General features: G+C 49.5%; 9 protein-coding genes across 12 annotated transcripts; 3 read left to right on the plus strand and 6 right to left on the minus strand.

Annotated features, from left to right (window-relative positions):
• The first annotated feature begins 62 nt into the window (after positions 1-62).
• Positions 63-4,823, plus strand: FVEG_03238 (hypothetical protein). Of its 4 annotated transcripts, none has more exons than XM_018890848.1 (4): positions 63-657; positions 715-1,837; positions 1,899-4,573; positions 4,632-4,823. In XM_018890848.1, exons 1-2 carry the CDS (start codon positions 611-613, stop codon positions 1,829-1,831), a joined length of 1,164 nt encoding a protein of 387 aa, XP_018747241.1. In that variant the 5' UTR covers positions 63-610; the 3' UTR covers positions 1,832-1,837; positions 1,899-4,573; positions 4,632-4,823. The 4 variants fall into 4 exon arrangements, with proteins under 4 accessions (XP_018747241.1, XP_018747243.1, XP_018747242.1 ...); XM_018890850.1 differs by having other exon boundaries at positions 715-3,391; positions 3,465-4,577; positions 4,632-4,762; XM_018890849.1 differs by having other exon boundaries at positions 1,899-4,577; positions 4,632-4,762.
• A 1,961-nt stretch (positions 4,824-6,784) lies between these two features.
• On the minus strand, positions 6,785-7,270 carry FVEG_15218 (hypothetical protein; the record flags this gene model as incomplete). Its single annotated transcript, XM_018904341.1, has 1 exon — positions 6,785-7,270. The coding sequence occupies one exon, from the start codon at positions 7,268-7,270 to the stop codon at positions 6,785-6,787; it is 486 nt and encodes a 161-aa protein (XP_018747239.1).
• A 646-nt stretch (positions 7,271-7,916) lies between these two features.
• Positions 7,917-8,884, minus strand: FVEG_03237 (hypothetical protein). The gene is made up of 4 exons (XM_018890846.1): positions 8,662-8,884; positions 8,322-8,585; positions 8,218-8,276; positions 7,917-8,172 (listed from the first exon to the last, which is right to left on the minus strand). Exons 1-4 carry the CDS (start codon positions 8,776-8,778, stop codon positions 8,052-8,054), a joined length of 561 nt encoding a protein of 186 aa, XP_018747238.1. The 5' UTR covers positions 8,779-8,884; the 3' UTR covers positions 7,917-8,051.
• A 181-nt stretch (positions 8,885-9,065) lies between these two features.
• Positions 9,066-11,305, plus strand: FVEG_03236 (hypothetical protein). Its single transcript, XM_018890845.1, has 3 exons — positions 9,066-9,285; positions 9,339-9,656; positions 9,707-11,305. Exons 1-3 carry the CDS (start codon positions 9,072-9,074, stop codon positions 10,864-10,866), a joined length of 1,692 nt encoding a protein of 563 aa, XP_018747237.1. The 5' UTR covers positions 9,066-9,071; the 3' UTR covers positions 10,867-11,305.
• FVEG_03235 (hypothetical protein) lies at positions 10,908-12,355 on the minus strand. The gene is made up of 3 exons (XM_018890844.1): positions 11,746-12,355; positions 11,390-11,693; positions 10,908-11,334 (listed from the first exon to the last, which is right to left on the minus strand). Exons 1-3 carry the CDS (start codon positions 11,756-11,758, stop codon positions 11,145-11,147), a joined length of 507 nt encoding a protein of 168 aa, XP_018747236.1. The 5' UTR covers positions 11,759-12,355; the 3' UTR covers positions 10,908-11,144.
• A 97-nt stretch (positions 12,356-12,452) lies between these two features.
• FVEG_03234 (hypothetical protein) lies at positions 12,453-13,133 on the plus strand. The gene is made up of 2 exons (XM_018890843.1): positions 12,453-12,627; positions 12,706-13,133. The coding sequence occupies exons 1-2, from the start codon at positions 12,516-12,518 to the stop codon at positions 12,870-12,872; spliced, it is 279 nt and encodes a 92-aa protein (XP_018747235.1). The 5' UTR covers positions 12,453-12,515; the 3' UTR covers positions 12,873-13,133.
• Positions 13,117-17,932, minus strand: FVEG_03233 (hypothetical protein). The gene is made up of 5 exons (XM_018890842.1): positions 16,578-17,932; positions 15,984-16,526; positions 15,694-15,936; positions 15,459-15,645; positions 13,117-15,412 (listed from the first exon to the last, which is right to left on the minus strand). The coding sequence occupies exons 1-5, from the start codon at positions 17,154-17,156 to the stop codon at positions 13,944-13,946; spliced, it is 3,021 nt and encodes a 1,006-aa protein (XP_018747234.1). The 5' UTR covers positions 17,157-17,932; the 3' UTR covers positions 13,117-13,943.
• A 2,729-nt stretch (positions 17,933-20,661) lies between these two features.
• Positions 20,662-21,285, minus strand: FVEG_03232 (hypothetical protein; the record flags this gene model as incomplete). Its single annotated transcript, XM_018890841.1, has 1 exon — positions 20,662-21,285. The coding sequence occupies one exon, from the start codon at positions 21,283-21,285 to the stop codon at positions 20,662-20,664; it is 624 nt and encodes a 207-aa protein (XP_018747233.1).
• Positions 21,286-23,733: 2,448 nt separating this feature from the next.
• FVEG_03231 (homoaconitate hydratase) lies at positions 23,734-23,916 on the minus strand (the record flags this gene model as incomplete). Its single annotated transcript, XM_018890840.1, has 1 exon — positions 23,734-23,916. The coding sequence occupies one exon, from the start codon at positions 23,914-23,916 to the stop codon at positions 23,734-23,736; it is 183 nt and encodes a 60-aa protein (XP_018747232.1).
• Positions 23,917-24,360: the final 444 nt, after the last annotated feature.

Consider the following 24,360-nt stretch of genomic DNA (forward strand, 5'->3'; position numbering starts at 1 on the left):
GGAATTGGGATGCATCACGTGATGGTCCGTATAATTGTACTGTTGGGGACGTGCTGTCTGGGGGAGTCCGAGCTACGAGGTCCATTCCATTCGTGGGATAGTTGATGTGTTGGTTATTTGACGGAAATAGATGAGACGATGGATGCTTTGACTTGACGATGGGGTTTGAGAAAGTGTGGCTGGTGAGAAGCTCAAGATGGAAGTGTGGCGTTGGATGGTATGGCGGGGTAAAATTGATGTGGCGTAGAGGTTAATGTGGAAGGAGGGGCAAAAAGATGGAAAAGTTGTGGAAGTCATGATTCACACCGAGGTTGAAGCTTAATTTATTTTACTTCCTCGGTTTCGAGCTTCTCATGACTGTTTGATCGCAAATTCTATCATTGTTCTTGAAATACCAACATCTACGAAGCGATAATATCCTGCCCACTATCGTAGCTTGCGACAGGCGCACAATCTGGCAGAAGACGATTCTACAGGCGCCGATCTGGCATACAAGGTTTTCACACCGAGGGACAGCCAGGAGGACGATTCGAAACCACAGCAGTGGGAAGAATTTGGCCACACATTCGAACCTGGAGAGCTTGAACTTCTCAAGCAAAGTATCGCCCAAATGGCTCTCAGCAGGATCGACGGCCAGGATGAGCTATTCGTCGGAGGGTATGTCTCCCTCACCGCTAAACAATTTACGGACATGCAGTGCTAATTATTTCCCAGGCTCTGGGCTTTGCGCCGCTCAGACTCGCTGACAGATCGTCGCATCACGCATGTCCTCTCGCTCGTCCCATTCGACATATCAAGCCTCAAAAACTTCAAGGACGAGCCGTGGATCGATTATGGAAAGGACCTACAACACCAAGTTATCGACATTGACGATGTGGAGGACGCTGACTTGCTGATTGAGCTGCCCAAGGCTGTCAGATTCATCGAGGAAGGTCTAGGCGCGAGCTGGCTTGCGAAGGATGAGGAGGAGGATGGGGGCGTCTCGTTAGAGAAGGGTGTCGAGGACCTCGATATCGGGGAGAAGAAGAGGAAGAAGAAGGGAGGCGTCTTTGTTCACTGTGCGGCTGGAAAGTCGAGGTCTGTTTCGGCGATTATTGCTTACCTGCTTAGGCGGTATCCAAGCCGTTTCGACCCCAATATCACGCCGACTGCTATTTCGGATCCGACCCACTCGGTTCCCCAGACTGGGGAGAAGCGTTCGAGAAAGGATACCGCTAAAGAGGCTGTCCATGCTGCACTTACGTTTGTGCGCAGGACTCGACCCATGGCTGAACCTAACGAGGGATTCATGGAACAGTTAGCCTTGTGGTGGGAGATGGGTTGCCCGGATGATGTTGAGGGACACCCTGTCTATCAGCGGTGGGCTTACAAGCGTGAAATCGACGAGAACCTTGCAGTAGGCCAGGCACCGACGAGGCTTCGTTTCGAGGATGAAGAGACCCAGCCTCGTGATGACTCGGGTCTTAGTCTGCGATGTAAGAAGTGCCGTCGAGCTTTGGTCACGGCACCCTTCATTGTGGAGCACAAGCCTTCTGACAAGAAGTCCTCGGCGTCTACATGCCAGCACTACTTTGTCGAACCACTCAGCTGGATGCGCGGGGTCCTCGAACAGGGAGAGCTCAACGGAAGATTATTATGCCCTAATTCAAAGTGTGGCGCTGGTGTAGGCCGGTACGACTGGAAGGGCTTTCGGTGCTCCTGCGGCGGGTGGGTGACGCCGGCGTTCTCGCTACAGAAGGCGAGGGTCGACGACGTCGTCAAACGGCCGGCGACTCAGAGCATGGGCATCCGGATGCCGCCCGGGTTAGCTCCACGGAGCGGAAACTTGTGAAGACAGGTAAGGGCGAAATCACTACCAACCAATACTACACAAGAGCGCCGCATAAACACCGATTCAGGCCCATGTTACCGATCCGTGCCCTGAGAGACCCGTTTGTTATGTCCGGTTCTTGAGGCATGCCGCATATTGCTTGACAGGTCCGTCTGGACATGGAGCTTTGCCCTTCTCGAGATATATTCCGCTCTGGCATGATGCATCTCTCGTGGCGAGCAGGCCACTGGGAGAGAGGCAGCAAAAGCCGGCGGGGTACCAGGCGGGATCAAAAAGTCCTAGGGCTTACAGGGCGTGAGGTGTGCGTCGTGGAAAGGAGAAGAGAAAGTGTGTCGTGGTGCATTTTGCATCTCCTCGTGGATAAGCCGGGAGACTCGGGCTGCAGGAAGAGGGGATCTTCGCAAGAGCAGATGGTTCCTGGGAGACCAAGTCCGACGGAGAGAAAAGGGAGTCCGAGTTCGGGGTCCAGTGAAGAAGACACAAGGCATCAGCACTAGACCTCGTTGGAAGTGTCGTGTCACCGTTTCTACCTGTCAGAGATCAGATCGACATCTAAGCAGAAGAAAGCGTAACATGCGCACGCCTCTGTCTATACATACAATAGAGCCCTACAACTCTGCATGGGCAGATCCTTCGAATGTTTAGCTCCATAATTCGACGTCTTGTCGTCTTATTCCCATGTGGATCTCGTTCTCCATAACCGCTCTACTTTCAACTATCTAATAATCGAGGCAATTCTAAGGACAGCCCTAGCTCGAATCCTTCTATATGGCCCGGCTCTTACATAGCTTGCTCGATCCACCACGGAATTCCGACATAGCCCAGCCACTAACCAACTGACTATAGGGCTGATCCCAGGATTTAAAGCCATGAAAAAGGAAAACAAAAGAAGAAATCACGAAACCTGAATACGCTGCGCTTACTGATATACCCCGTTTCGCCTTGGTCTGAAACCCATATCGGGCGTAAGCCAGTCAGCACCACCGTCTTCACCTTCGCTTGAAGGATCATACGCGTTGTGGGAATAACCTTGGATGTGAGCTTGTACAGCGGGGACATTTTTGTCCAAAGAACCCTTTTTTACCTATCGCCATTTGATCTATGATGCGTCAAGGCGGAGAAAAAAGAAGACAGCGCTGTCTTGGCGGTTCCGCTTACGCCCGGCGATTGCCCTTTGGGGTATATACGTTATCTGTTTGTCTTACAGCGACATTTCAGCCTTTTGAGGGCTGTATTTAGCCCTATTTTGTGTGGGAAAGTTGGAGTTATCTAGACGCCATGCTTGGCGGGCATAGCTTCGATGCTGGTCATAGCTCCCCTTGTCAATTCTCATGACGTCTTTGCTCGCATCTTGATACCGCTTTTGACCTCGAGGTTCTTGATCATGGGGGAGTGAATACTATGGACTAGTTGGTTGCTGGGGGCCAACTAGTTAGCAACTATCTACCCGCAGCATGCCTCATCGACGGGTGCATCTTACTGCATGACACGTTTTTCCCATCTTGGGTTAGAGTCTGTGTTGACAACGAATGTTTGGAGCGGTCCTCCAGAGATGTAACGGTGCGAACATAGCCAAGCGAAGGAATATGAACTATACCTCGAATTGTTCATGAACTGACCACTTGCGAGTCAGCCCTATCTTGTAGCCTGCTCATACAAAGTTATTCCAGCAAGGCCCTAGAACAAGGGCAGAGTAGCACTCATCTAGGCTCCTCCAACAAGGAGGGGCGTGCTATAAACCACTTCTTGCTCACACACACCCCTGAAAACGATACATGCTCGTCTGACAGCATACAAGTACCCAACATGCTCAGTTCGTCTGTCTATCCCCGAAGGGAAAGGCACGCGTTTTTTTCCCTCTCTGACTGCAACCCCAACCCACCGGAAGGATTTGTAGCCGTTGGACCCCTTCATAGATCTGCGGGAAGTCTTTTTCCTGGGTCTTGCGCTGTCAACACCCTCGGCATTCCCGATTTATGAAACCTGGAAGAGCATGAAACTTGATGGGAGCGTTTATAGAAACATAAGAAAATTCTATTTTGAGCTACTGCATGGGCTCATACTCTCCGTTGCCGATGAGATTAGGCCTGTGTGGTTGTATTTGTATGGAAGGATGCTCTTATTGTTGTCGCGCGATCACTGTGACGAGCCCGAGCCGTTGGTACTTGGCGTAGACCGCTTCTCTATTTCAGAGAGAGAAATATCTTGGAGAGTCACATGTCTTGTTTTGCATGTCTCATGTCAGCCCTATAATCACGCTGTGGAGTATACTCGGACTCGGGGACTTCAAGTCATGAACTAAAAGACCACAATCTGTGGCTTGTTACCAAGGAGCAGAATAAATGACGCTATCATATAACATGTCATTGCGTGCGACGGCATCTAGGATGATTCAGGTCCTTGCAGGAGTAGTGCTCTCAATGCATGTCACTTTACTCAACCTTTCGATCATTATGTATATCTGCAGTCATCACCTAGAGACAAAGATCATTCCTCTCTCCACTGTTGTATTACAAACAATAGCATGAGTCCAAATTCTTATTCTCAACATGTTGAATCCTTTGACTCGCTCTCCTCTCGGATCCGAGGCTCGTAAGGTCACCGAGTTCTATACGCTTACACCTAAGAGCTTGTAGATGCCGTAATTCTGCGGAGAAGTTTACAAGGATGTAAGCTATCAGAAATCTTCACCTTGACACCGCTTCACGATGGCCTTTTACTTTGCGCGCGAATAAGCCATCAGTGAGTCAGTCATCATGATACCCCCTCCATTGGAACTCGACGATAACTGATCAATCAGACCTCGGAGCAAGCGAGCATCACATCACAATTATAATCACAGTATTGAACTTGTATGCCCTCTGAGTGGGAGTTGTCGCGGCTCTTCCAGCTCTTGATTTCCAAGCCCAAAAGATGTAAGAGTAAGCACTAAGTAGCCCAGACGCCCCCGCACCCTGAGGGTCACATCCCATGGCTTTACCCTATCCTGTCAGACGTTTTAGAATGCGAGATCAGTACAAGAATCCAATGTCGTGTGTTTACTAGCATCGGGCGATGTGTGTGTGTGTGTGCAGTCCCCTACGCCAACACCAATCATCGTGGAGTTGGTCTGCATGGGAAAACTTGCAAGACCAATGCAGCTGTTTCAATAAAAGGGCATAATCGTCGGCATAATGACACGCCAAGATTGGATGTTTCTCTGCGTTTGTGGCTTGCGTCGTAACGAGACCGAACGTTGCAAAGGTTTAGCGTCGCGATGCCGGAGTTTACGGTTCACTGGTAAATCCGTGAAATGACTTGACTTGACTTGCCTAAATAGGAAGCCAGTTATAGTGAAGAAAGTAAACTAAGTGATGTGATATGTAATAGCGAAATCTCTGCAGTTTGTGGAGAGTGGCTTGGGGACGGCGGTGGTAGTGTGCTGGCATACGGGCTCAAAGGACGGGAATTCTGAAACGGGAAGATTGACTCACTTGTTACAAAGAGCTTGAAATGCATCCAAGTTAATTATAGAGCGGCCAAGTAACTGGGTTGCCACTGCGTTGCAACGAGATTGTCCATGCAACAAGGGTCAAAAAGATGCGAGATATTACTTGAAAACCACACGTTCGCCTTCACATGGAACGTTTCCTCCCATGTGAGATATGGGAGGTAAATGGCACCAGACCTTGATATGGGTTTTAAATTGAACTCAGCAAAAGGTATCTTAAATTTATACCAAGTCCCCTAGATTTATGCCAAGTTACCCAAGTCTTTTTATTCTTTAAGATCGAAGTCCTGGGCTTTCTCCCCCCCGGCCTGGAGTTGGGATTTATTCTTCTCCCCTTTGATATAGATAGGCACAAGTTTTGTCTCAAGTGATTTTATTGGTACTACTACTGCTGCCAACTACCCGACGGCATGACCCTGAATACAGGAGTAATGTATGGCCCATACCAGAAATGCAATTCACCCTCAAGTTCGTATTCTTCATATTCCGTAGCGTTGTTGTGACGCTGGCCTCGACCAAAGTGTACCCGCATCTTCATAAACTGGTCGGGGGGACCAGGCTTAACCCATCTCTCGACACACATGTGCGATATTGGTGCAGAGATACGACTATCTCTGGCACGCTCACAGCCCCTGAACCGCGCGGGGTCGCCGATGAACCTGCTACCCCCGCCCTCATAATATATGCATATCCCTATAAATCCAGGATCATCATGGTTTTCTTTTACTGTAATGCTGCTGATGTATTGTAGGGGAGCCCATGACCAGGCAGGTCGGTGAGAGGCGAAACGGGGGCTGAAAGATGGCATCTGCGGTCCAGTGATCAGGGGCTCTTGGTCTGGTGTAAGGGCATCTCCCTGGGGATAGATAGCACACGGAACATAATGTTTCGGAAATTGATTATCTTTCCCTTTCCAGAGGAACAAAAGCTGTGGGCGGATGCGGTACCTTAAAGAGAATATGTTGCCATTCGGGCGGTTGTTCGGATCCGCCTGTAGTCCCGCATGTATAATGCCTGATGATCGGGTGTTAAGCAGCATACTGTAGTTGTCCCCATTCAATCGGATCTCCAGCCACAATATCTCTTCTTCAGGTCTCGGATAATGTAGTACTAAGGTGGCATGCACTGGCAGAGGATAATGGCGACTATTTGAATGATGCCCCAAAGAAAAGGGACCTCCAATAACAGAAGGTGCGTTTGGCCAGCAGAAGAATGTGAGATTCATCTGATTGATGTCGTTGAGGCTTACTACACTGATATCAGTGGCTCGAGGGACTGCCTCATGTAGCATCCTGCAGCCCTCAAGTTGCAAGAAGCGCCTGTCATCTTGATAGAGTACCTTTGGTGGTTTCTGAGTGTCCCAAGTCGGGAAACCAGGGTGGCACTCACCTGCCGTCAAACAGCAGAGCCCATACTGTATCATCAGTGAACTATAAAAGTATGCTAGGGCTGGGAATGCTAACCTAGAAGTAGGCTTTGACAGATTCAAGGTCTTGGTTGTTGGCGAGAACGTTCTTCCTGAGCTTCACGAGGGGACCGTGGTTTGGACGAGGATGTTTGGGTTTGGGAAGTCTCTGGATCTTGCATATACCGTCCGGATCAAGACTGATGAGAAGATATTCGCTATCTCCTAGAGGTTCCCCTTCGACTGGTAAAGTGTCGCCGCGCTCCCAACGCGTAATGCAGGAGAGATTCCTTTCGATCACAGGTCGACCCAGAGAAACGAAACCTTGCAAGTACAGGAGCTGCAACCTATTCCAAAAAGAGGCATCTGGGCAATAAGATCGAACCATCTCAATAAGTTCCATAGGAAGGCGGTCGAGGCGTGGCGCTGCCATTTCTACGGATTTTTTGCTGATATGGCGAGGTCCAGGAATGTCCAGTACTCTGGGGAAAACACGCATGAGGTCGAGTCGGCGCCATCCCATAGCTCTCCTGAAGCAGTTCATTTTGGCTTGCGACCGTTGATCCAACCGTTGTTGCGACGGTTGTCGATTGCCGCATGTATACAGCATGGTTTTGAAACATTTGAGATGTAGAGACAGGCTTGTATGCTGCACGAGCAACCAATTACTCTGTCTTGGAAGAAACACATGCAACCAATCTCCGGTGGGATAATCGGGACAGCGAAATTGAACCGCCCATGCTTCTGTATCGGCGATAAGTGTCTGACAGCCGTCGCACCGAAAGTTACCAAATATGCTGGGCATTGTATCGATGAGAATAAAAATAGATGTTGTGATGATGCACGAGTGTAGAGAGTTGCCTAAACTTGTGGTAAGTTACCCAAGTATTTGTGTCATTTAGGACGGAGGTCCCTACCGGAGTGTCCTTTCCTCCCCAAAGGGAAAAGAAATGGCAGGCATAAGGTAGCACTTTGAGAGAAAGACGTTTACTTGTCCCTGCCCATGAACTCCTTACCTTGCCTTCAGAGAGCAAGACTTTTGGAGGATGTTAAAACAAACTTGGACTAGACTTACCTAAAGATCTTTATCGCTTAGAGGTCAAGATCCTAAGCTTCTCTGCCTCCCCTCAAGTATCTTGCCTCAGCTTGAACGGGCTGCTACCCAACGTTCACGATTCCTTCATGAGCTCTTGCCGCAGAATCGAACATTTTGACACAAAAACTGTGAATATATTAAGTCAAACCTACATCGTCATCCCAGCACGACGACCATTGCACAAAAACACCTCTTATCTCTTCACAAACACTGGCAGCGCCGTCTCCTGTCATCGACTGGGCGCATCAGAGGGCACAGAGGGAAAATACCCAGGCTTCGACGCTCGTTCCCGATCAGCTTTCGCCGCTTCAGCTTGTCGCTTCTTCAACAATCTTTGCTGGTAAAACGCCCTGCTTCTGTTAACATGATATCTCCTGAGCAAACGAACAACATACGTTTTCAGCTCAAATACACGGGGTTCTTCCTCAGCAGGGGGAGTTTTGTCTTCCTTGTCCTACAAAAGTCAGTCACGTAAGGACAAACTGGCATATGTACTCACCTTGTCTTCATCCTTCTTCTCATCCTTCTCCTCCTTGTCCTTCTCCTTATCCCCATCTTTTTCCTTCTTATCCTTGTCTTTCTCCTTATCCTTCTTCTCTTCTTTCTCTTTCTTCTTCTTCTGCTTCTCCTCATACTCCTTCTTAACCCTCTCCTTCTCCTCCTCTAACTCCCTCTCCCTCTTCCTCTTCGCAGCCTCCTCATCAATCTTGGGCGTGCAAAAGTACCGATCCTTGAGGTGGACCGGGCAAACAAAGAAGAAATCCTACCATACAAATCACATGAGTTTAAGCTTACAAAGGGAATCAGCTGTATGCTTTTCGTGTTAGTATCACGCATACCTTTTGATCGGGTGTGATCAGCACGGATGTGCTCGACTTGTAGCAGATATCGCATGCTTTGGCCGCTGTATCAGCAACCTTGCGGAGCGTGTAGATGTTCGGAAACGTAGTCGCCATGATTGTGATTCAGAAATCGGCAAATACTGTAAGACAAAAAAGATCTGTTTTGTTTACTACGGCCACCTGACGGGCTCATATCACACGAGGTTTCGGTGAATAAGGCTGGGCTGGGTTGGGTATTTCGCGGGGAAGCGCCCCGTCCGACTTTGACGTCAGCACCTGATAGGGCGGAGCATCCCCTGAAAAGGTTTGACAACAGCGCCTGTAACCCGCCAAAACTAGCGCCAGTCCCTGACTAATAAGCGCCCGCCCGTCATGAATCACTATCTTATCGCAACTTTGCAGCAAATATGATGACCTATGCATATCCGATCGCCACAAGCCAAACTCCTAACAATTCTCTTTCACCCAATTTTTCAACCCCCAATCTTTTTAAAAAAGCAGTGTTACAACTCACGGCAAGACGATTGGATTCAGTCATGGGCAAAATGCTCGATACGGAGAAGCTGGGTTCGGTATTTGGAACCCGGCCAGATATTCTTGAAGGAATCCAGAGAGCAGCTGGTAAACAATACCCCTGAAGATGTTATTCGCGAAATACTAACTCTAGAGTCTAGATACGCCTGGCCGAATCGCTTTGTTCAACGAAATTGCGACTCATGTTTACGATCAGTTGTTGAATGGAGGCAGCGAGCCCGCGCATAAGAAGAGAAGAGTTGATGTTCAGACAAACGGAGGCGCGAATGGTACAAAGGTTGTCAAGACCGAGACGAATGCTGCAGACGAGGCCGTCCTTCTCGAAATCAAGGAGATTTCAGTATCTGTGCCCCAGAGGAAGAAGTTTGAGTTGTGTTTTACCGACGGCCACATCTACGCTCGCGCGCCAAACACAACAGCACCGATTCCAGCTATAACCTACGCGTGGTCAGACATTGGTACGCGTTATCGCATTGTTGTTATGGGTTCCATGCTAACCTTGCGTCAGAATATGTTTTCTACCTCCCCGTACCCGAAAAGAACCAGGTCCAGCACAACTATGTCATTTTCCCACGAGGAACATGTCTCCCTTCCAAGACGAACCCCCCGACCGAAGAGCCACTCGTGTTTACAGTTCCTGCGACTCCGCCCAAGCAGGGTACGATAGGCGGACCTGACGCTGGAAGCGCGGCTGCAGTTTCGGACAACTACAAGTCTTTGTTTCACTGGGCTCTGAACCGTCATCTCAAGCCCAATGGCGTCAGCATTACTTCAGCCGACCCCAGCAAGTTCCAGAGCATGGTTCGACAACCTCACCGACCGAGCGAGAAAGCCGTGCATGTCAAGGCCTTCAGGGGCTCCAAGGACGGATACCTTTTCTTCCTCGAGAACGGCATTCTCTGGGGTTTCAAGAAGCCAATGATGTTCATCCCCCTAAACCGAATCGCCGCGACGAGCTACACCAACATTCTCCAACGAACATTTAACATCGCAATCGAAGTCTTTGCGGGCGAAGGTGATGCGACCGAAGAAGCTGAGTTCTCCATGCTGGACCAGGAGGACTACAGCGGAATCGACGATTACATCAAGAAGCATCGTCTCCAAGATCGCAGTATGGCCGAGCAGCGAAAAGCCAAACTTGAACTGGCAGAGAACCGTGGACCCAAGAAAAACGGCGAGGACGCTGGAGACGACGCACCAGCTGCAACTGGCATTTCCGAACTTGCAAAGGCAGAGTTAGACGCTGAGCAAGCACTACAGGATGAAGAGGATGAGGATGAGGAGGACTATGACCCTGGAAGCGATGCGGACTCTGACGGTTCAGGGGAGTCTGATGATGATGACGACAGCGACGACGACGAGGAGGACGAGGAAGACGAGGAGGACGCAGAAGGAGAAGCCGAAGACGGCGATGAACAAGCTGAGGGCGAGGAGGAAGAAGAGCAAGAGGAGGTTAAGCAGGAGGTTAAGCAGGAGCCAAAGCCGATCAAAAGAAGCCGGAAAGCTGCTCCTCAGCCAACAGAACCTGTACCACCACCACCAAAGCCCGCCAAGCAACCCGTTCAGCAGCCCGTCGTGAAGACAGGCTGGGCAGCACTACGAAGTGTTCCTCGAGCACCAGCCCCTGAAAGTATGGACTTGGACGAGGAGAAGTTTGATGTTGTCTGATGATGCAGGAGCATGTATATATGTAACAATAGACTTGGCGGGATATGAACAACGGTGGTGTGCACAGCATAGGAGTCGAGGAACACGAATGTCATCAGTGCTGAACGAGCACTGGTCGATGTGAATGTGTTATTGATACAATCTTATCGATGTCTGAACTAAAGGGAAGAGAAAGTCTCGACAAGGGGTAGTAAGGAGACCTAGGATATCATTCCGTTGTGGAACTTCAAAGCAAGCGACTTTCCCTAGTCTTGTCCTCAATCTTGAGCCCATCGTTATTAATTATCATCAACGCCTGTTCTCACCATTGGGAAGGCGAAGACTTCAGTGTAACCACTTCGGTGGTACTCAGCAAGGAGTAGTTCACAATTGCCACAGTGATGAAGAACATTCTTGAGCTTGTTGATGAAGTAGGGTATCCATGCCAGCCAAAGATAGCTGCTGATGGCTATGGACAAGGCCGTAGCACTGAGCATTTTGGTCAGGAACAGGTCTTTCCCAAGGAAGGCAAGGACAAACTCACTGAGTCAGATTACCGGATTTTTCCCTTGTGGTAGTCCTGGCCCAGACTTTACACCTTGGGCAAACGACGTATTCACTCCGGCGTTTAAGTTCATCGAGCAGCACGCTCAGGGGGAGCTCCTCCTTCAGCTCTGGCTTCAGGGGATCTTTGCGCTCATCTCCTTTCAGATGTACAGGAGGTGAGCGTTTAACTGGTGGCTGGGCGAGCGGCGAGCTGAATTCGATGGACCTTGTACTTGGAGGCTTTTGATTGTCGTCCTCGAGGGAGTGATGTGCATGATGCTGATGATGCTCGGGGTTAGGTGCTGGACCTGGTTAGTAAGATTTCCATGTATGCGCGCGAGGAGCGAAACGTACTAGAATTCTCCATTGTGAATATTGATGTAGGTACAGCTATTTATAGGAAGAGGTCTGAATATGGTGTGGTTTAGTGTCGATGGACTGTCCCGTTCTTCCAAAGAAGTCTTGTAAGCGGGCACGAATGAGGATGAGGATGAAAGGATGAAGTCGGAAGTTCCCTTTCCACAGCGCAAGGTAAAAGGTAAGGTAGTCAGTCACGCAGCCTCCTGATCAAGGAAAGAACCAAGCACGGCAGGACAGTCCTGTTCTCCCGTCGGCAAGAGAGTTCAGCGTGCGGAAGGTGGCCCTAAACATTTCGGTGAAGAGGCAGTTTAAGAACTGCGTGTGATCTTGTCGTTATCAGTATGCGCAGTTAATTCTTGTTCAACAAAGCAATGCTGATTGCTGTAAACCCTCCATTCTCAACGTAGGAGTTTGATGCTAGACTGTGTTGTTGATGGAAACATGCATTGCTGATTGAAGTTGTGTCGGGGCATCGAACCTCACAATCCGCGCAGACAGCACAAGAACAGTAAGAGCTCGAGAGAAGCCAGTCAGATGAAGCTCAGTTCAGATATTTGAATCAGAGAAACTGTCTGATCCTCCCCATCTCAAGATGGCTCATCCACGCAACTGCAAGCTCCAACCAAGCTCTTATCTTATCACCAATCTTATCACCATCTCCACACCACGTGACCCCTTCCAAACTTTCCACTCCTCCATAACCAGCATCACGATCTCAATCGCCATATCAATCCAATCCAATCCCCACGTACAATCCCTTCAAAATGACCGGCCGACACAAAGCAATCCGTCTCCCACCTCTCAAGACCCTGCGCGTCCACAACCCCAAGCGCCAGGTTGAGAATCCCTGCATCGCCATCATGTCCAGCGTTCTCGGTAAACTCCCCCTCCCCCCACGACTCAGACCCAATTATGAGTACCAGTTTCGAGAACATGTCACTAACAAGTTACAAGCATGCTGGGCCTCAGCAGGCTACAACGCAACGGGCTGCGCAGCAGTAGAGAACCAGCTCCGCAAATGCATGGACGGTCCGCCTCCTCCCCCCGCGGGCACGAATACGATTAACTACCATCTCGCACGAATGCAAAAGTACATGACGGGGCCGAGGAAGCAAAAGTAGATACAGATACAGAAAAGGAAGAAGAAGGATTATGCATTTTGGGCGTCGGAAGCGCTGCTTTTGCTGGGATGGGATTGGATTCGAGACATGTACAACAATACCCGCAGAGGTGATAGAAGAGCGAGATGTATAAATATCGCTGTACGATACAGTTGCAAGTACAATTCAAGTCATGACAATTTGAACCAACAAACTGGTGTTCAATAATCCATGGTGGAAAGGTCACAGATTCAGGGTCATAACATCACGATATGAGACGGATCAGTTCATTCAAAGTGTTTGCATTTCACTACCTTGCTCTGCACAACACCTAATACTCAAATCAACAGCTCTACCCATCATAAGGCGCACACCCAATGCCACAGGTTTCCCACATCCACCTCTATTGCGCACGGGGGGGAATCACACCCAAAAAAACGAAGAAAAAAAAAACAAGAGAAAAAAAGGAACGACAGACCCCAATCAGACACAAGAAAAAAGAAGTTAAATGACAAAGAACGAGAAAATCAAGAGAATGATGATAAACGCCCCCATTTCTTAATAGTAGCGCCGGATCCCATGAAACTGTGCTGTAAGTGACTGAGAAGATGAATGGTCCCGGTACAGAAAACAGCCTTTTCATCTCACAATAGAAAGGATGCATACAATGCTAATGTGCCATTTATACGCAAGAAAAAGAAAAAGCCGTCCCGAACCAAAAAAAAAAAAAAGTCTTAAACCAAGAAAAATAATGTCCATGGGGCGAATGAGTGGCTTGAGTAGGCGGTGGTTTTTTTTTCGTTAGATGGTGACGATAGAAAAAAAGAGATGTGTTTCGAAAAGTCGAGTTCGCTTGCCGTCTATATGATAATGTATCGGCCTTACCCAGTCGTCCAGACGCCCTTGGTCGTTATCGTGCCTTTGATCATGGATGGTCTCTTCAAGTAAATGTATGAATGTTGTTTTGTTTTCCGTGCGCCGAAAAATGCGGTTAATGATCCGTGGGTATCCTAAGCACAATGCACCATTTCTGCCTCATCTCCGGGTGGTGGGTGTCGATCGACATATGAGTGTGCGCCTGTGAGAGGGTGTCTAGGAAGTGCCACCGACGCAGAAGAGCTCTATCTCTCCTACACCTCCAGAGTACATGTTCCTGACACCTTCGCGCCACTCCATGAAGGCGATCTGGATATCATCATCGCCTTCGATAGCCACAAAGTCACCGTCTTCGTCGCGGTATCGAAGCTTCAGTAGGCCCTTGCTGATACTGCTAGTAGTGAAGCGGGCGAGCTTGGCGTCGATGCGATCAACAAGAGACTGATAGGTAATGTTGAAAGCCACGACCAGGGTGACGTAGTTTCCTGCCTCGCAGTTCACCCGGACCTTGAGCTGTGTTGGGAGGGGCATTTCCGGGCTTAGAGGGTTCGAGTTAGGTGGCATTGTTGCTGTACCAAGAGCTGGGGACACGGTTCGTGAGTTGGCGGCAGCAGGGTCAACACGAAGGGCATTACCTCCAGCACCGGGTGTCATTGATCGTGGATGAACTGGTTGTGAAGGGAAGTGGTTCATGCTGCCGCCCACACTTCCGGTGTGCTTGTGCATGCGCTCTCTCTGCGCGCCTGGGCTGTTTGTTTGAGCCCGTGTTGGCTGTTCATTTCTAGGTGAACCTGTTTGTTCCCGGCCAATGTTGGGGTTGTGGCCAGGATGCAGATGTTGAGGAATACCAGGGACCGCTGGGATGTTTCCATGGCTTGGCTGTCGTGTGCGTGGCATTCCTGGTCCGTTAATATCAGGAGTGCTGTACGAGCGGTTCCTCTGTTGAGCAGCGAGAGCCGCCTGGTTATTTGAGGCCATCGCTGGCAGAGAAGGTCCACGAGGATTACGTCCATGAGGGTTTGGTGAAGGGCCGTCACGAGAGGGAGCGCGTGGCATGGCGGGTGCGGTGTATCGGTTACCGTTGCCATCCTCCCATGTTGGTTGAGGAGTGGCACTCTTGGGAAGTCCATAGTGAGGCGTTGTAAACATTCCACTGGCTGTGCTGGTTCTTGATGATGCTGGTGACTCAGCGACAGGAGAGAAGTAACTATCGCCCGCCCAGGCGCCGGGTGAATGGGCACCATTCGCTGCTGTCTGAAGGCTGAGAGGTGCGGGGGGCGCTGGTAGAGGGAATCGAGGTGGAGGCACTCTCACCATACCGGCCAGAGAAGCAGAGCTCTCTCCGGTTCCAGCGCGAGCGCGAAGGTTACTGCTTGAAGCTGTTCGAGGCACGATACCCGCAGGTGGTCCATTGTGGTACCCAGCGGGTGCTGTTGCTGGGCCGAGGTCTTCATCGTCGTCATCCTCCTGCAAGTATGGATTCTCCAGTCCAGCCCCATGCTCTCGTGTCCAGGCAAAGTCGGTTGAAAGCGAATCCGAGTTCGAAGATTGGCGCGGCACGTTATACTTCCTCTGGGTCTCCAGAGTCATCACCCATTTCCTCAAAGTCTCTTCGTTCAAGAACTTGATGACAAAATTCTCAACACCGGGGTCTCCCTTCCACCAAATCTGCACACTGTGATTGCCTTCCGAGAGTTAGTTGTGTCGATTACTTAGAGGTTCATAACTCACCTGGCTTAGAGAAGGACACAATATCAGTCACATTAGTCATGAAGATCCTGCCTTTCAGCTGAAGCTTGGCACTCTTGTTCCGTGTCTTGGTTCCTGATGACCGCAGCTTGTCCTTCTTATCCTTGCTCTTGCTTGATGAGATCTCCTTGCAGCATAGGAGAATAGACTCGAAAAGGTAGATTTCGTACTTTTCAAGGTTAGTGTCGGCCCCTTGGAATCTGGCCAGCAGACTTACATCCTTCTCTTGATCTGTCTTTCCGGTGATCACACCATACACGCCATGCAGGAGAAGCTTGCCAAATTGCTCCACCTTGTGGCTCTTCCAGTCCTCAACTCGGCTTGTAAGGTCCTCAAGAGCCTCATCAAGCAAGTCGCGGTTAACGGCTTCGTTAGCCTTCTTCAGCACTCGCTCAGCGGCTTCACAACCGCTAGTCAAGTCCATCTTGATCTCATTATCCTCCGTCTTCTTGTTCAAATCCTGCCATGCATTAGCTATCGAACATCGAAAAGGCGCAATTAACCTACTTTCAGCAACAATGGATATTTCACCAGTCTCTGCATGGGCTTCAGCAGGAAACCATCCAGGGTGTTGAAATCGGCTGCCACGGGGTGGGAGGAGCGTTGAATTTTGTCGAAAACCTGATTCGCAACCATAGCCGCCTTACGCTGGTTGGCGATAAAAGGCTGGTAAATGTCGAACGCATCCTCGTACATAATGAAGGGAGCCCCCCATCGTTGGGCGTCAGCGGACATCGAGTTTGTTGTCTCTACTCGAATCAAAAAGCGGCGCTGGAAATCGAGAATGGCATTTATGTTGAGGAAGATCTGATGAAGAGTATCGCCGGGAATCTCGCCTTGTTGTTCGAGTGTCTTCTTCAAGTCGTGCAAGTTCTCGAGATCTTGAACGTATTTTCGCTCGGTGTCGACGAGTTCACGGATGATATGGTCTCGGTATGTCATCTGTCCGCCCGTGGGCTCGTTGTTTCCATCCCCGGATTCTGGTAAAGGTTGAAGGAGATAGCCACGTTCCTCTGCTCGATCCAAGACGTAATTAACAACTTGAGTCACCTATTTCATCACTTTAGCTCAGTCTGCACATCATGGGCGGCATCTACCAACCTTTACAAAGCCGCTGGTATCGTTGCCCATCAAGTCAGTTATCACAAAACTATGGGAAGATGGAATATCTAGGTCTTTCATGCAGGCCTGGACGAATTTGAAGATGGCGATCTTGGACTTCTTAGCTTCATTAGCGCTAGGGTCCTCGACCTTGAGCTCTTCATTAGGTCGCAGGGCATTGTAAATGAGGAGTAAGGGGTATCCTGTTCGGAATAGGTTCCATAGAGGATCAACAGGATCATTAGGGTCAAGCTGATCCAGATAAGGGTCGAAGCCAGGAACCTGAGCCAAGCGCTGCTTGAGCGAGATGCAAATCTGGTAAAGCGATCGTGAAGCGTCGGCCTTTTGATTGATAATGTTCGCTGTTGCTAGCACAGGGCCGCCGTTCTGTGGTGTGGCAGTGGTAGCCGTCGACAGAGAACTCAACGAAGCCGAGGAGCCAGCAAAGGCTGTCGAGCCCGAGAGTTGACTGGCGCGCGGCGCATGGTTCATACTGCTCTGCGAGAAGCCAATGAATCCGTTGGAGTTTGGCTGAAAGACCGGGGCAGTATTATTTCGTAGCAACGGGGCATGGGCCATAGCCTTCTACGCCATCCGTCGAGAGGAGCGACTTGGGAGAGAGTTGAGATAGAGAGATGAAGCCGACAGCAGGGAGGGCGAGAGGGGCGTTGCAGCGAGGTAAAGGATGTCGAGGGAGATCGGTTCGTATGGAAGCGCCGTGGGGACTGTCTTGGATGTGAAATCTCTGGGGATGTCACTTGGCGTTGGACTCAGGAACGTTTCAACGAGCGGTTCGACGTCATTCGGCGGGAGATTCCAACGTTGAGTTTTCGCAGCTGCGAGACACGACAGGCGGGGTAAGGGGGTGTTGAGGAGGGAGCGTCGAAGCGAAGCGGCTGTCTGAGGGAGTAATTCGCAGGTTGGAGCGACAAAGAATTGATCGCGGCGGCAGTCCCTCTTTGAACGTAAACAGTATCGGCAGCGGGCCTGGTGATGGCTGGTCGAGAGTGTAGAGGGAGGTGGTGGTCTCGGGGGGTTCAGGCGGTGGAGCGATCGAAGGGGGGTTTAGTGAAGCGGATCGACGATGCCGAAATGGAAGCTGGACAGTTTTTGAAACGATGGGAGTAGATTCTTGTCTGATCTGGCAGGCGGGCCAAGTATTCCGATGTGAGAGTTTTTAACCTTTTGGGTGACGACAGTGGAATTAAATCAGAGCCAGAATAAACCGTTGTTGCCGCAGTTTTGGTCAAAGGAAGGATTTCGACGAGGCTGGGCGTAGGTTTAAGGTAAGGTTGAAGCGGACGGCAGATGGAGAAAGTCGTTTAAAGGAGGGAAGACCAAAAGCGGGCAGCGAGTGCAGGACAGGAGCAAGCAAGCACAAGCACAAGCACAAGCAGCTGGAGAGAGGAGGCGGAACGGAAGCGGGCGGTTGGCAATTTAGCGGTACCTAAGGGCTAAGGAAGGCTACTGGGCTGGGCTGTTAGTGGAGGTCTAGTTAGTGATTTATGATTTAGTGGGGGTGGCCATTTCAGAGGCTGGTTGGCGCTGGAGCAGCCAGTCAGTGGACGGTATCGGTCTCGCTTTAGGTGAATGATACTCTACGCGCTGACATTATCACTCCGGGGCAGATGATTTGATGGGCTTGCTATGACTCGAGTGATTACACTTCAGGTGATACTTTCTCTGTCTCTGTCTCTCTCTGTACGACAATCGCTTGAGTAAGGTACAAGAAAATTCTCCCATGATCTGGAGGGGGAAAAAGGGGATCAGACCAGACCCTTGTGCAAATGGATGGAACTGTGCGCGATACGACACAGTCAACACTGTACCACAGGGCACGACTGTAACCGATGGAGTCCGTGCGATGAGTTCGAGGGACGTGCATTTCTTTGGGCATTAACAACTCTTCCCCGGGTGTACATCCTATCCCATCCTATCTCCATCTATCCTTATCCATTATGTTTCAAATTAGCCCAAAGGCACTTGTTCTTCCTCCTCGGGCCTTTTTAATCGTCATCAGCAAGTCATCAACAAACTCATTAAGTTTGCACAAGAAAAGAAGCTTTCTGGATGGGAGGTCAATGTGCACATGAGTTGCGAGGTGCTGGGCCAAGACCCTGATCTACAAGATACCTAGTCCAATAAAACACCAAAATCCAATGGTAACAGTAAAGTGTTACCAAGCATTGTCGCTAACCACGTCCAGTCCCACAATGTCCTCTCTGATTCAGGGATCAACAGGGGTTCAACGATACTACCATCGCTATCAGAGAAAGGAAAAAGCATTTGCTGTCACCGTCACATGGCAAGAATTTTGACTTGACGCCCAAAGAGGGGAGGGGGGAAGATGCAGGGGTCTCGAGAAAGACGATTGACTTGACATGGATAAGCCCCTGAATCCGCCAGAACGGGTGGTGTGGTGTGTGGTTCCCCTCCTCTTCCAGAAGGACATTGCATGAATGTGCAAGGAAGCTTTCGAACTTTACTCCGTACAGGCATCCTGTTCTTGCTGTCTACTTCGATATAGGAAGCTGCATCAGTTTGACACATCCAAGGAGAAACTTCAACATACGTTATCGGCAATCATGACTGATGTTAACTGATAGATCTATCTTGTATCTTGTTCACTGACTTATCTCTGGGCTCAATCTACAGTTCGAAATCGACGCCATCTGCCCACGGCCCACGGCGGCTAGTCACACTTTCGCATATCCAATTGCCGCTATCTTGTATCATGGGATTCGACGACAAGATATTTTCTCAGCAGATCTTTGCAGGTAAGAAACGCAGCTATCCGAAGTATTTTCTTCTCATCATGAGATTTTACCACAAATCTCTTGATGAGCCCTTCAAGCAAAAGCAAGCACGCATCCTACACACTTCAACTGCCAATGACCCCTGCCTGACATCATGGGTCCCAAAGCTCTCCAATCTCTCCAAGCTCAGGGGAGGCGCTCGCTAGCTTCTCTTAAGAAGGTTTCATGGAACCTTTCGAAGCCGGCTTTTGGCAGTTTTCTCTGTTGGTTCACTGCACATTTCCGCTCCCCCATTCGGGAATAGTCAAAGGGCATGCATTACAGGTATGCAAATCTGAAACGCGTGGCTTAATGCACAGGCCAGCGACGAAAGCTTCTGTGCAGAAAGAAGAATCCCACTGTCTGTGTCAAAGCATCATGTAAAAGCCAAATCGAGGAACGTGGACAAAGAAGGCTTGCATGTTGAATGCTAGAGTCGGCCAGAAAGAACTTGGTGCTTGGGATATTGAGGCTAAAACGTAGCTTGAAACACAGAACTGCCCGCTTTTGGCTCGACCTGCTTGTGCGCTACTGTGTGTCCGTTTATGCCTCAGCTGCAACTATCGACGATCTTTCTACCAAACCACTCGGGGATTAACCACATTCTGTCCATGATCATCACCTCTCCTCCGCAATCACCCAGAGCTGGTCTTGTTTAATATCCGAGACCTTGGAACTTTGCAAATCTCTTTCCACATATCGTATCGGTCATCGCCCGAATGCTGTGAAACTTGAACCTCAGCTCAATAGGCAGCCTACATCAAGACCACCTCGTATTATTCCCGTGACACTTCACCACTGTATGTATGTACATACACATTTTGACTTTTTGCTCTTGGTCGATCCTGAAACAAGGTGCCATCCCGACTTGTATGTGGATAGTGTTCATGCGGAGACCAGAAGTGGGAATACTCCCGCCCAAAGTCGGGTGCCAAGATGGATTAGACCTCGACGCTCTTGTTTCAGGAACTCGAACCGCCTCCACATTTTTCTTGTTACAGCCTTGTGAGTGGATTCTCGTGGCTTTCTTCGAGCGTCGATAAGCTTTGGGCTATGGCTTGACGATGTTTGTTTTTGGCACCGTCGATCCCGCTAATGCTTGGGTGAAGCTGTCAACAGCACATGGATATGCCTTGCCGAGGTTGAAAGCCGTGAAGACTAGGATGATCTGATTTTGAAAGGGACTGAACGCGAGGTTGGGTTCGTTAATTCGGTATATGCAAACTTCGGGTGAAGAGTTGATTGAGACTTGCGCAAAGGGTATAGATTCCGAGTTGAGAATAAACTTTCTATGGTGTGTACTCTGGATATTGCGGCTTGTATCCGACAAGTCGGCCAAAGAGAACAAGACATCCCATCAAAGAGAATGTCACAGCTCTTCTCACTCTTTGTTGCACAGCCTGCCCAAAAACCTCTGGTCCTTCCCAAAAGACAGGATAGTTATCATGAGACCAGCAAACTGTCATGACAGAGAGAAGCATTCCCATTGTCCCCAGTGCTCCATCCTTCTTGTCTATGATCAAGCTGATCATATTGCGAAAGAACACCTCTTTGTCTCCATCGCCAGGCTCAGTCCATTCCCTCACAATGAGGTCGACGTCCTTTCCCGCTTTCCCTTCGTCCGTCTTGTCAGCGCGCATGTATTGGTGGATCGTGTACCGCGGTATGGTGATGATCCCGTCATCTTTTGAGAAGACAGCTGTGCGGTCTCCGACTGTTACAAGAGCATAGCCTTGGACGACTTGGAGATACTCCGTGTGAGTCTCGTGCCAGTGAAGACCTGTGCCTGGTGTGTTGTCGTCGGCTCTCAAGTAGATATCAACGACCCCTGGCTTGTTTGTTTGGGATGAGAAGTCAATGCCTCCAGGTGGGATGAAGAGCTTGTCCTTATTTCGTGTGACTGTACGGGTCATGATGAGCTGCTATATATCCAGTAGGTTCAGGTGAGATTTTGCATGTAACACGTCCCTGTTTGCTTCTGTTCATGAAGTGGAATCTCTTTCGTTGCGTATTATATATATCTCTCTGCTCGTCGGCGACTTTCGTCGTGATGCGGGGAGCATTACGCCGATCGAGTACTTTTCCGGCCTGATCTGGAAGTAAGCGCCAGCATCAAATGATAGACAGCAAAAAATGAGCATAGCCAGACTGAAACACGGGTTTTGGTCACTCTCAGTATTTGAAGAATGCCTAGCCAGTTTGCTCCTCGATGAGCTCGAAAGTAGGTGTCTGCTGTTGAATCCGCCTACCCTACAACGAACAAAGACATCTACTGTTCTCACATCCGACACTTCCTGATTTATCTTCGCTTGCTGATATGATCTCAGCGAGTAATAGATCTCTTATGCTCGGTGGCCTAACGATTAGTCTTTTGCTCCGCGTTGAACAGGCTGATGGATGGGCTATAGAACAGGTTACCATCCTCACTCAACACAAAATTGGACGCTGTAGATGTTGGGATAGCTCTTAGTGATTCCCATCTTGAACATAAGCTGGCGCGCACTTCTGACGTAGCTGAATTGAAACCTTTGATGTCGTAGGGTACAAGCCGTCGACCAAAATTAAGTAGGCGTTCTTCAGCATTAACCTGTCTAAGCATTTGTTAGCCCAATAGCTTTTATCAGCTGGAGTTCGCTTGACCATCAAGACCATAGTTCAATCATTCATCACACAAATAGTAATTGTGGTCCATAAATATTACCTGTAACTGTAATGAACACAGGATCGCCACACCCGGGCCACATACTGCTGTCTTGATTGACCGATAATTACTTACATAGCACAACACCCAGCCGAAGATAGCCAAACTGCGCACCAGGCCATTCACAATATCACCCACGTTCTAGTGTATCTCAAAGCTTATTCGAACTTACAAAGCACAAGACAGACCGCCTAGTCTATGGGATCCGGTCGCTTAGAGCTGTGACAGCTGGGAACGGCACAGAAGTGCCGAAGACAATAGCTGATCACTTAAACCTCTTTCGCTGGAGAATCTTCAACGATAAAACACTAGAGCTGCGATAACTAAGAAAAAGCAAAAAGAGGGTTGGGGTTCTTTGCACTGGAGGAGCACTGATCGTCATTGTTGTCTTGGATTGATCATGCTGACATGGGATAGACGTGGGGGTTCTTCTAGCCCCAGGTCAAGGAGATTCCTCAGCTGGTGAAGAAGTACGTACGTACACTATTTCCTCCATTTGACTATGACGATACGTATCAGGGTGAACTTGGTGGCTCTGCCGTTGCCCAGTCCAACTAGCGACAGTCGATGTGAAAGTCTGTTGAAAACTTGCAACGGTAGAGCACCTCTGCTAAGCGTCACGTTCTTCGTCGAGTTACTACTGAACTCGAGATGTTCTGTGATCTAAGCAATCTTTCTCCAACCCGGTCTGCAATCCTGGATCCACTCCAGGCCCAGATAAATGCCACGGAATTATCGTTCATGTGTAATTGGGAGTATTCTGAATGTGTGACAGACAGTCGCTTCATACTATTAGCCTGCAGCCCTGGCAGTAGGGTTTCAAGATCTGCGAAAAGTAGGCAAAGCGCCTCACTGATCAGAAAGAGGCACTTTGTCTATATTGTCATGGCTACTTCTCATCTATGCTGAAGGGTGAACGTTTCCAGTATCGGAACCGCGGAGATTATAGTGTTCGCCTTTAACGAGACACATCCGATATCCAGGTTCCCGAACACTTGTATGATACGCGCCTCTACTCCTTGTGGTGATCAAGCATACTCTCAATTCTGATTGTTTGCGATCCTTTCCCCCAACCCTCAGCGACATTAAATGTGAATGTGAGTTCACCAACCAAGTACGTGGACTTGATAGGGAGCAACTCATCTCTTGTCGCGCTTCGTCCTGATACACTTGTAGAGTTAGCGTCAGAGGCATGTTGACTTCCTCTGTCCCGATATACCCCTCGATTTAAGTATTTTGTCGAGCTCCTGTCTCGAATGCCTTCTGGTCTCTGAAACCGCTGACCCAACGGCTGAACACTTGGTCCTCAACCTAATCCTGCCTTCTTCAATTCGTGCTTACACCACTCCTCCAAACCCCCAAGAGCTATGATTTCTTGCACGTTGGGCGGAATGTCGCCAACTTTCTCTGTCCACTTTTCTCCGCCTTTGCCTTCCTGAACGTGAACCACACTCTTTCACATCCCATTCGAGCATCCATCCAGTTCTGAACGTAGGAATGGGGTTCTTTGCGTCCTTGGGAACAGCGGCACGGAGGCGTTAAACAAGACGTGGCAGTTCAGGTCCATAAGGCCGTTGCTAGTGGAGTTGCGGGAGAGAATACTGCTGAAGCTGCCAGCAACTACAAGATGGACGGAGTTGGCCAGAATAGTGATGGCAGCCTACTCGCGAGAAGAACCGCACCCAAAGCCATTCCCAGAAGCGAGAATGTCGTTTGGCCGAATAACTTTCTGAAAATCCGGGTCGTAGCTCCTCATGCAAGCATTTTCCATAAGTTCCTTGGACACATTGCTTTCATAGGTCATCGATCCCGGATAGACCTGATCGGTATCCTGGTTGTCCATTTCCACGAAAACGAGTTCTTCGCAAACAGACTCTGGGAAGCCTGGGAGTATCTCTACCGCAGCAGCACTTGGTGGTTTGCTTGCTGACTCGACGTTACCAATGAACGAGTCTAACTACTGAGCCATGTGATCCAAGTCACTCTCAACGTTACGCGGCTGGATTATGGTCGTCGACATGACCATCTCCTGGATCTGGTGACGGCTTCCTCTCCGACCCGCGAAAATGTGCCCGGTACTGTTCAAAGTGGCCTTTTATTTGATGAGATCCTTGAAGAATCATGTTGGGCAGTTACCATATTTACGTCGAGTGACCTGACATGGATGAGCTGCAGCCACAGCTGATATGACTTTTGCAGAACGTTCTTATTGGTAGTAGAGGGCGGTTATCATGAGACTTATGCACTCTTTCCTCCAGCTGCTTTTTATCCTACCCCTCATCTAGGA

Source organism: Fusarium verticillioides, chromosome 5 (assembly GCF_000149555.1).
Source record: "Fusarium verticillioides 7600 chromosome 5, whole genome shotgun sequence".
NCBI lineage: Eukaryota > Fungi > Ascomycota > Sordariomycetes > Hypocreales > Nectriaceae > Fusarium > Fusarium verticillioides.

What these genes read in the sequence shown, in the direction of transcription:
- FVEG_03238 (XM_018890848.1), top strand. Translation starts at nt 611, where the DNA reads ATGGCTCTCAGCAGGATCGACGGCCAGGATGAGCTATTCGTCGGAGG. An exon ending in GATGAGCTATTCGTCGGAGG is followed by an intron (nt 658 to 714) that starts GTATGTCTCCCT and finishes ATTATTTCCCAG; the next exon opens with GCTCTGGGCTTTGCGCCGCT.
- FVEG_03237 (XM_018890846.1), bottom strand. Translation starts at nt 8,778, where the DNA reads ATGGCGACTACGTTTCCGAACATCTACACGCTCCGCAAGGTTGCTGAT. An exon ending in TGATCACACCCGATCAAAAG is followed by an intron (nt 8,586 to 8,661) that starts GTATGCGTGATA and finishes TTTGTATGGTAG; the next exon opens with GATTTCTTCTTTGTTTGCCC. An exon ending in CGTGTATTTGAGCTGAAAAC is followed by an intron (nt 8,173 to 8,217) that starts GTATGTTGTTCG and finishes TAACAGAAGCAG; the next exon opens with GGCGTTTTACCAGCAAAGAT.
- FVEG_03236 (XM_018890845.1), top strand. Translation starts at nt 9,072, where the DNA reads ATGATGACCTATGCATATCCGATCGCCACAAGCCAAACTCCTAACAAT. An exon ending in AGGAATCCAGAGAGCAGCTG is followed by an intron (nt 9,286 to 9,338) that starts GTAAACAATACC and finishes TCTAGAGTCTAG; the next exon opens with ATACGCCTGGCCGAATCGCT. An exon ending in CTACGCGTGGTCAGACATTG is followed by an intron (nt 9,657 to 9,706) that starts GTACGCGTTATC and finishes ACCTTGCGTCAG; the next exon opens with AATATGTTTTCTACCTCCCC.
- FVEG_03235 (XM_018890844.1), bottom strand. An exon ending in AAATCCGGTAATCTGACTCA is followed by an intron (nt 11,335 to 11,389) that starts GTGAGTTTGTCC and finishes CAAAATGCTCAG; the next exon opens with TGCTACGGCCTTGTCCATAG.
- FVEG_03234 (XM_018890843.1), top strand. Translation starts at nt 12,516, where the DNA reads ATGACCGGCCGACACAAAGCAATCCGTCTCCCACCTCTCAAGACCCTG. An exon ending in CATCATGTCCAGCGTTCTCG is followed by an intron (nt 12,628 to 12,705) that starts GTAAACTCCCCC and finishes ACAAGTTACAAG; the next exon opens with CATGCTGGGCCTCAGCAGGC.
- FVEG_03233 (XM_018890842.1), bottom strand. Translation starts at nt 17,156, where the DNA reads ATGGCCCATGCCCCGTTGCTACGAAATAATACTGCCCCGGTCTTTCAG. An exon ending in AATATCCATTGTTGCTGAAA is followed by an intron (nt 15,937 to 15,983) that starts GTAGGTTAATTG and finishes AATGCATGGCAG; the next exon opens with GATTTGAACAAGAAGACGGA. An exon ending in TGTGTCCTTCTCTAAGCCAG is followed by an intron (nt 15,413 to 15,458) that starts GTGAGTTATGAA and finishes AACTCTCGGAAG; the next exon opens with GCAATCACAGTGTGCAGATT.